The sequence below is a fragment of the Cricetulus griseus genome, chromosome 3, assembly GCF_003668045.3.
Source record: "Cricetulus griseus strain 17A/GY chromosome 3, alternate assembly CriGri-PICRH-1.0, whole genome shotgun sequence".
Classification (NCBI taxonomy): domain Eukaryota; kingdom Metazoa; phylum Chordata; class Mammalia; order Rodentia; family Cricetidae; genus Cricetulus; species Cricetulus griseus.
In genome coordinates this window covers 96,446,275-96,456,585 of record NC_048596.1, presented here as the reverse complement: position 1 = coordinate 96,456,585, position 10,311 = coordinate 96,446,275, and the positions used below count along the sequence as shown (strand labels likewise).

The 10,311-nt window shown below is 37.9% G+C and overlaps 1 protein-coding gene across 1 annotated transcript; it reads right to left on the bottom strand.

The window, feature by feature from the left end:
- Positions 1-9,366: 9,366 nt before the first annotated feature.
- LOC100753273 (olfactory receptor 52R1) lies at positions 9,367-10,311 on the bottom strand. Its single transcript, XM_027407978.1, has one exon. It carries the CDS (start codon positions 10,309-10,311, stop codon positions 9,367-9,369), a length of 945 nt encoding a protein of 314 aa, XP_027263779.1.

The window sequence follows — 10,311 nt, the reverse complement described above, 5'->3', positions numbered from 1 at the left end:
ATCTACCCAATAATGTTCTCAGTTCTCAGTAGAAAAGAACATTCATGAACAAATGATTTTGTAGAATGGGGTAATTTTACTCAATGTACCTAACATAGTTTTAAGATGTCAAGCTATGGAACTTCTAGGTTGTATGATATTTGCCTACACAATTTTTTATCAGTAGATTCATATTAATGTCATTTAAATTATGATTTAATATTGCATGAGCAACTGTAGGTGAATACTTATATTTATAAATGGTGCTATTAATCCATATAAGGTAATAATTTAAATACTCCATATAATTAAAAATAAGAATTTAGTGTAGGAAATTGTAGATGAGTCAGTTGTATTTTCAATTATACAGAAAAATATTTTAATCAGTTTTATGTTTTACTGAAACATTTGATTATCTCACTGCTTCCAAAATTACTATGGTATTGATTAAATCCTAAAATACATACCAGGAATTTGACTTGGAGTTTTGTATTAGTGAATTTGTCTTTTATTACATTCTAAAGAAAACAGATCTAGATAAAATCTGAGAATGTTCTCAGATGCTAATTATATGAATCCCAGTTGTATGCTTAAGCACAATAGACCTGAAAAGTCATTGGACTTATTATTAAATAATTTTCTAGAATTATATTAAGAACTTTTAACAATTTTATAACAAAAATAATTTATTTAGATGCTTATTATTGTGAGAAATTACAACATATATACAAAGGGTCCAAATGTTCCTTTGTCCAAAATTAACTGTATTATATAAATGGATGCATATATTTGAGGAAAACATTGGCTATTTTTTATCTGACACTAGTATTGGCTTTGCATTTTGTGTCACATAGACCAGGACTCATGTTCAGTTAGTTTATTTTGTGTGTATATGTGAGAGACTGTAATTACCCATTATGGTGATTGAGACTCATCTGGTTCCAGTTAATGCAAGTAGGCAGTTGTGTTTTTTTTATATATATACTTTCAGTAGATAGTTTATTTTCTCCTGAAATGTTAATAAAGTTTCCTTGCTTGCTCAGGCCTTGATGAAACCTAAGTGGTGATTGGTTGGGTGCAATGAGAACTGCTCAGGCAGTTCTCCTGGAAGAAAGATACCATGTGTGAGATACAATGTTGAGGTTTGATTTTTGTGTGTTCCAGGATATGAAAATTAAATTTTGCATAGAAAATAAGAAAGATATATTTACTACCATGGGACATTGGAAGATCCAAATATTTGGAAGCTATGTAATCAAAAGTCAACTGTTCGGTAGCTATTTTACTCTTTTTCAGTATTCCCACTTAATCAGATCCTCCCCAAAAGATTATTAAGCTGTTTATCAAATATTTCTGTCTATCTTTCCATTAAATCAACTATCTGAGATTTTTTATTGTATGATCTTCATGTGCAGTTTATTTTTCCTACTGAATGAATCCCTTTGATTAGATTTTCAATTGGAAAGTCTAATTAATCATTTCTTTATTTTTTTCAAGTTTTCTGATGCTGATAGTAAGTTGCACAATGTTTAGAGTTAGTATTTGCAGGTAAAATTGGAAAGCAACATACAAGAGCCACAGTTGTCATATAATACATTTTTGTCTTTTAGCCAAAATTTGCCAGGTCAATTATAAGTGAAAGTCTTCCTAATTTAGCCTGCCATTTAACTTCAAAGATTATATTTAGCCTCTGAGCACAGGAAATAGATCATTGGTTACAAATTGCTTATGGTATAATAGTGTGACTTAAGGGACTGAATGGGAGAAGACTCATGTCAAATAGAGGCTAGACTAAAACACTATGTTAGATGCAATTTCAGAGTCCAATTTGAAGACAGAAACACACAACAGTTTGAACAGATAGAATTTGATATAAACAATCATTAATGTAGAAGCAAAGTAGTGAGGAAATTTGCTAATAAGATTTAACCAGAACTGTACATAATCTTCTGGAAATAGAAATGAGGAGCAAAGAGTGCTGAGATGGATCTACTCAGCTGAATCCATTTCATTCTTCTATACCTATGAAGTCATAGAGGTGTCTTATTTTTGACATTGGGAAAAATATCTGCTCTCCCTATTGCCAGAAAAGTCCTTCTATACAAAGATGCTACTGGGAGGAGGGTAGTGCTGTACCTGAAAGTTGTAGATGCTTTCTACATGCATATTCATCTGTGTCTCAGAGAGCTGGTGATAGCCATCTTCTCAGCATGAGGTTGTGTGCTCAGGATTCCAGATTCTTACTCACATGGAGCTTTTAAGATACATGCACATACCCAGGGCAGAGTAGATGTAGTAGAAGCTACCTCAGCCAGAGTGCTGTTCATTATATATGTGGGTCTTCTGGTTTAGCCTTTGGTGTGACAGAGGACAGGTGGAGAACAATGTCCGTGGTTCAGTGTTGAAGAGAGTTGTACACTGCTGGAAATCTTTCTCCGAAAAAAGAATTCAGGACCACCAACTGGATCAAAAGCTTATCTTTTATCATCACCCCAGCAAATTACAAAGAAACTAGGTAGATAAGCTCTCCTTCCTTCTTTGTTCCTTCACTATTATCAACCAACAAGAGTTAACACTGTACCAGATGGCAAAAGAAAAAAAAATAGTTACTGTGTCCACACCATCATCATACAACAGACAAAAGGAATGTGGACCTGAGAGTTGGCAAATCAAAATGAACCAGGTACTATTATGAAAGGATATTGCCTGATCTTGCATAACTACGTCTGCTTGTTTATCAAATATGCTTGATGCTTGTCTACCCAGGAAATTAAAAAGGGAGTGATTTACCAGTCAGATCCTATTTCTCCATGGCAAAAGTTTACCTCACAGCTCCCTAATTTCCTCCACACATCTGGATTATTCTCAAAAGGGTACTAACCAGTGACACTGGCTGTCTCATGCCCTCAATGTTAGCTAGGAAAACCTCAACAGGTGTATGGTGCTGGTATATGATGAGGTTCTTCAGAAGCTTATCTAGGTGATGATTGAACACGTATTAGCTACTTTTATTGTTGCTGTGACCAAACACCCAACAAGAATCAACTTGAAGTTTTATTTGACTCATGATTCTAGTGATAGTAACTATCAAATAGGGAAGGCACTGTGGAGCACGCATGAGGTAATTGGTTGCATTATGATCATAGCCAGGAAGCAGAGAGATGAATGTTATAACTGAGGTAGCTTCCTCTTCCCCTTTATTGACTCCAGCATTCCAGCCCATAAGATATGGTTACCCAGACTTAGGGTTGGACTTCCCCCTCAGTTATGAAAGCAACATCATAGAAACACTCAAAGGTATGCCACATTAAGATCTCTCATGAGTATCAGGTTTGATTGTAATCACAGTGGCAGTTGAAATTAACCATGGAGGCATGGTTGCTGCAACAGTGATTGGAAAATGAGGCAGAATGATGGGTTATTGATGCCCTAGAAATAAGTGATAATGAGACAAACTCAAAACATGTAGGTTCATAGATCTGTTCATGTCACCATGAGACATCTGAGTCATTACACTAGCTGTCATGGGAATCCATGCTTGGTCTGTTTTGTTATTTTTTACATTGTTAATCTGATGTGTTTTATTGTTTGAGAATTTCACACTGCATATAAGTGTGTTCTTATCAAGTACACCTCCATTTCCTCCCCTTCACTTTTCTCCCTGTTCTTCCTATCACTTTCCTTCTCATTCTAATGTGTTCTTGCATTTTTCTCTTAAGCCTACTGTGTCCATTTAGTAATACCACTATTGCATGACTACATAGAACCATCTACTGGAGCAAACTTTCTCTTACTTCCCCATCAGGCATCAGTTGACAGCAGCTTCTCAGCTAGGGGTGGGACTTCAGCCGCCCTTTCCCCCATCCATGCTGGGACTTAGGCTGGCTTAATCTTGTACTTTAGTTCTCTTCCATGCATGTGGTGCAAGACATACATGAAAGTAAAACACTCATACACATAAAAGAGATAAATATAAAAATAAATAAGATAAATAAAAGCTAGGCATAGTAACACCCTTTTGTAATTGAAGACAAGTGGATATCAAGACAAGTGGTTCCTAGGATATCCAGCCCAGGCTATATAAACAGTCCAGGTTACTGTAAAATCCTGTCACATTGTTTACCTTGTTCTATTTGTGGGACTCCTAGAAGTGGTATCAGGGCCTGTCCCTAACACTTGAGCTGTCTTTTGAGAACCTATTCCCCATACTGGGTTGTCTTGTCCAACCTTAATACAAAGAGAGGAGCTTATCCTACCTCAATTTGATATGCCATGCTTTGTTGACAACCATGGGAAGCCTTCCCCTTTCTGAACAGAAACAGAGGAGGAGTGGGTGGGAGGATCATAAAGGGTAAGAGGACAGGAGGAGAGGAGGAAGGGGAAATTGCAGTTAGGATGTAAAATAAATAAAAAATTTAAATAATTAAAAAACTTTTACATTGAAAATGGAATGCAGTGTCTAAAAAAAAGACAGTCATAGTATCCACACATGTGTTCACACATGTGCATGCATTTGCACAGAAAGGTGCATTTGCACACACAAATGAACACCCTTATGGAAAATGAAAGTGAGAGGACTGCCAGGGGAGTGGCAAAGTATTAACTTTGAATATATAGGTTTTACAAACTTCATAGTTTTAGCTTTGTTTTAATATTTTAATTACATGTTCATCTCATACAAATATATGTTTAACATTAAGTTACAAGCTGAAAATCAGTTTGCTTTTTTTCTTATTTTTTTATTAGTTCAAATTAGGAACAAGCTTGCTTCACATGTCAATCCCTTCATTCCCTCACCTTCCCCCAAACCCACCCCCCAACCTCCCCACTTAACTCCCACCCCATCCACCCTCCACTCCCCAGGCAGGGTAGGGCCCTCAACAGGAGCTTCCCAAAGTCCACCACATCATCCATTGTGGGACTAGGCCCTCCCAATGTGTCCAGGCTGAGAGTGCATCCTTTCACATGGGATGGGCTCTCAAAGTCCCTTCTTACACCAGGGAAAAATACTAATCCACTACCAGGGGCCCCTAGAGTGCAGAGGCCTCCTGATTGACATCCATGTTCAGGGGTCTGGATCCCAGTCCTGTGCTGGCCTCCCAGACAGCAGTCTGGGGTCCATTTGCTACCCCTTGTTCAGGCCAGCTGTTTCTTTGGGTTTCACCAGCCTGGTACCGACACCTTTGATCTTCATTCCTCCCTCTCTGCAACTAGGTTCCAAAGTTCAGTTCAGTGTATATTTGTGGGTGTCTGCCTCTGCTTCCATCAGCCACTGGATGAGGGCTCATGTTTGTCTTTTTGTGACTGGGTTACCTCACTCAGGATGGTTTCTTCTAGTTCCATCCATTTGCCTGCAAATTTCAAGATTCCATTACTTTTTTTTCTGCTGAGTAGTACTCCATTGTCTGAATGTACCACATATTCTCTATCCATTCTTCAGTTGAGAGGCATCTAGGTTGCTTCCAGGTTCTTGCTATTACAAACAATGCTGTTATGAACATGGTTGAATGTATGTCCTTTTTGTATGAACATGCATTATTTGGGTATATGCTCCAGAGAGGAATTGCTGGATCTTGAAGTAGACTGATTCGCATTTTTCTGAGCAACCACCATACTGATTTCCAAAGTGGTCTTACAAGTTTGCACTCCCACCATCAATATAGGAGTGTTCATTTTTCTCCACATCTTCTTCAGCATAGATTGTCATTGGTGTTTTTGATTTTAACCATTCTGGCCAGTGTAAGATGGTATCTCAGAGTTGTTTTGAGTTACATTTCTCTGATGGCCAAGATAATTTTTTGAGGTCCATCTCTTCTTCATCTACTGTGCTGGGCTTATCTTGCTGGTGTGGAGTCCCTAGATTTTGGTGGTGTCATATTGATCTTTCTGATGGATGTTGTGTGTGTTCTTATTCTGTCTTTTTCCCATCTCTTCTTCCAGTGGGTGCAGGTGGGGTCTCTCTATCTCCTCTTGTCACCTGGTGGTGTGTGTGGGCCAAGCCTTCAATGTCTGCAGCTCTGGATGGTCCTGCCTCTCCTGGTTGTTGCCTCACTCAGTAGGGGTCAAGCCTTGGTCGGGGTCAGGCAGGCGGAGGGGGTAGGAATAGTGAGGTGTTTCCAGACTCAGGGAGCTCTTCCCTGGCTGGGTGGGTCCACTCCAAGCAGGCACAGGCCCAGAGAGATCTGGGTGAATGGGACTTTCGGCAGGAGTAGGGCAAGAGCAGAGGGTACACTCCCCTCGGTTCTTGTTCATTTCTTAATCAATTTTTGTAACATTTGATTTGTCTTTACATAAATCCAAGCCCAAATTTAGTGAATGGGAGATATTTGACATATGTTTTGAACGATTTGTTTGATTAAGCAATTCAATTAAAACCCTGCTTAAAAGCTTTCCAAGCCAGATGGAAATTTATAGACGAAGATTTATTAGGGTAAATGCAAGCACATTTCTTACACTATTATGCCAACAGTTCTGAAACAAGTTACACAGAGTGACTTGACGAACTGAATTTAATTATGCCACAGTTCTGGAATGTGAAGTCTACAATCACAGTCTCAAGAGAATCGATTCCTTTTCTAGCCTACATCCCTGATATTGCTTCTGGCTTTGTTGACTTGAAAGAAGTCTTTTTTTAGATGTATAAACTTGGTGTCTCCTTGTCTGCATAGTATTAATACTGTGTGTCTGTCTGTGTCAAATTCCCTGTGTATACAAGGTATCCAGTTACATTGAAGAACAGTTTACTAGAAACTGATATGACATTTTGTTTCAGTAACTAAATTCATATGCAATGACTCTTCTCCAAGAAATATCACATTCAGAGGTTTTAGGAATTAGAATGTGCACATATTCATGTTGTGAGGACTCAATTCACTAATAACAACTCTTAAGCAATGGTTCATATATTTTCTTGGTATTTGTTTACAGTATGTATAACATCCCAACAATGTCAACAAAATTCTCCCTAAAATTATAGAAGGCACATTGTAGACATAACCATTTCCATTTTAGCCAAGTGTGATCTTATTTAGAATGCAATACAAGGCCTTAGATGATATAAAGATGATAAGAGCATCATCCCTAGTTACTAGAGTTGGGAAGCACTAGCTGAGAGAGTGCGCACATTTCCAAGCATCAGGTGGCACTCTGTATCTGGAGAAAGCCCAACTATCTCCACTTCAATTCTGTATGCACTAACAGAACTGTCTTTAGTGATAAGCAGTGGAGACAATTGATATCACCCATAGATAAATTACCTAAAAAAGCAATATACTCTGTTTTACACATTTTGAAATATAAGTATGATACAAAAGCCTATGCTATGAAGAACTTTTAAAAGTAACAGAAGACAAAACCGAATTACCATCTAAGACTGAGACATAAGTGAGTAGATCTTAAATGTAGATATAAACCTCCCTATGCATAGTCTTCAATCTTTATGAGTGCTTAGAAATTCATGACATAAGTCAATTCTGAATCTCCACAGTTTCTCGTTACTTGTCTTGATGTGTTTTAACTGGGACACCATAGGGTTCAGCTTTTCCCAAAAGACTTGAAAATTAAGATCTCAGGGTATTATTTCTGGAGGGAGGAAGTGAGAAAAGTGGCTCACATTTAGGAGTAGAAGCTACCCTCTGTGAATTTTCAAGTGTTTCTAAATTCCACCATATAAAACATTTGTCTGTGTGAGTAGGTTGAGAACTACAGTGTACAGTGACTGGAAATGTTACCCTCAGGAATGTTAAAATGTCAGTCTGATAAAAATGACTTTCTAGTTCAAACACACAGTATTCAATTTAATAGTCTTCCAGCATATAGTTTGCTAAGTGTATCCAAAGACTGCATGCACTAACTGCCTCCTCTCCATTATCTGTCTGAGGAAAGACTTTAGCAAGCATTCTACCAGCTTCCAAGGATGTTGTGAAAAATTATTTCCCTTAGGTTTGGTAGGAAAGAAAGTTCCAACTATTCTCGTGCAATGACCCAAAGGAAGCATGCTTTAAAAATGCTTTAAGATGATAATTCTGAAGGAAATTAACATCTAATTGTATGATTAGAATTTTAAAGACTTCCCTCTGAACTTAAACTTTAGATTATTTCATGAAAGAATCATTCCTCTTTGTTTTCCAATGAATCTGTCCTTCATTCTGAAATTCATTTTCCTCAGAGATTCAGTAGATTTTAGATATGAAAGCCCAACTTTCAATTTCCTTAATACTCATCATTAATGGTCTCAATAAGTTGAGATTTGGTAACAATATTGTCTGAAAGTTTATAAACTGATGTGTCATCCCTTGTCCTCAAGGATCATTAAGAACTTTCACAGAGTTTTTGGTACCAACCTCTTTTTTTATGTGTTTGTTGATGTTTTAAAATTACTTTTCTCTCATACGAACATCTAGCTCTATCAATTAAAGATAATTATTTAAAATTAGGGCTTAAGTGTCCTGATGGTATGTAGAATGAAACATTTAAACAAATAGTGAAATACACTATTTTTAAAATAATAATAATAGAAAGTTGTGATGATATATGCATTAATAACATTTCCTTGCATTTATCAATGCTTTCACTCTACATATCTCAGTTTCAGAAATGCCTTCAAGACTCAGATGTAGTTTTTTCATCATTGTTGCTTAATGTTACATATTGACAAGTTTCACATCTTCGTATAGTTAAGAGACACAGCACTCACTTGCTCCTTGTTTTACTTGGTTTCACATTTATTGGTATAAATAATGACTTTACATAGTTTTTTTTGACATATTTTAGTTTTGAAAAAAATATGTTTCTACAAAGAGATTCCAAGATGGGGAAAATGCATGAATTGTTATCTGTTTAAGAGCGTTTTTTTGTTTTGTTTTTGTTTTTTGGGGTTTTTTTTTTTTTTGCTTTTTTTTTTTGGTTTTTGGAGACAGGGTTTCTCTGTGTAGCTTTGGAGCCTATCTTGGCACTATCTCTGGAGACCAACTCGAACTCACAGAGATCCACCTGCCTCTGCCTCCTGAGTGCTGGGATTAAAGGCATGAGCCACCAACACCCGGCTTTAAGAGAGATTTTTAATTTCCATTCAAACTATATGTCAAGATACACTTCTATCAAGATTTTAAAAATGTTTTAATTTAATAATCTATAGAGGGTAGCACTCTTTTAAATTATTCAGTGCTTTAATAAAGAAAGAAATGTCTTTTTCTTATGATGCCAAGAATAGGTTAAGTAAATATGTATTACCCATAAAAGATCCCCCAAACTCTAATTCTGGATATCTTGAAAGTCATTGCACTTCTTCTGGAGAGATGCCAGATTCCTTGGAAATGTGTAATAATTGGTCAAAATTTGTTGATGATGTTCTTTGATCATTTACCTGGAGATACTGGGATCCTTGGCTCAGGGGTCTTTTCTACAGACTCCTCGGGTAACCCTGTCCCTGATCTGTTTGGTTCTAACGCCATAGATGATAGGGTTGAGCATGGGAGGAACAAGCAGATAGACATTAGCAAACATGATATGCACAACTCGGGGGACATGGTGGCCAAAGCGGTGGGTGAGGAAGGTGAAAAGGGCTGGGATGTAGAAAGCCAAGATAACACAGACATGGGAAGCACATGTACCAAAAGCTTTGAGGCGGGCTTCACCCGGAGGCAACCTCAGAACGGCTCTTAGAATCATCACATAAGATACACTGATGACAATTATATCAAAGCCAACCACAGAAAAAGCCACAAAGAGCCCATATCCACGATTGACTCTGGTATCAGCACACACTAACTTGAGCACAGCCATGTGCTCACAGTAGGACTGGGGAATGACCTTGTTGGGGCAGAAGGGCATCCTGGAGATCATAAAGCAGAAGGGGCTCACCCACAGCAGCCCTCTGACCATGACAGCTGCCCCAAGTTTGATGACTACAGATGTGGTCAGGATGCTGGAATGTCGGAGTGGGAAGCAGATAGCCACATAGCGGTCCAAGGCCATAGCCATGAGCACCCCAGACTCCACAGAAGAAAAGGCATGTATAAAGAACACCTGGATGAGGCAGGCATGATATTCAATCTTATGATCATGAAACCAGAGTATGGCCAGCATTTTAGGCTGTGTGGAGGAGGACAGAACAAGGTCAGTGATAGCCAGCAAGGCCAAGAAGAGGTACATGGGTTCATGCAGTGTGTGGTCAATCCGGATTATGTGAAGGATGATGACATTTCCAACAAGTGCCACAATATACATGACACAGAATGGAAAGGCAATCCAAAATTGATAATTCTCCAGTCCTGGGATTCCAAGCAAGATGAAGAACAGAGGATGGGAAGTGTCATTTCTTGAAGTCACCAT

Coding starts and splice junctions, on each gene's coding strand:
- LOC100753273 (XM_027407978.1), bottom strand. CDS start 10,311: ATGGTGACTTCAAGAAATGACACTTCCCATCCTCTGTTCTTCATCTTG.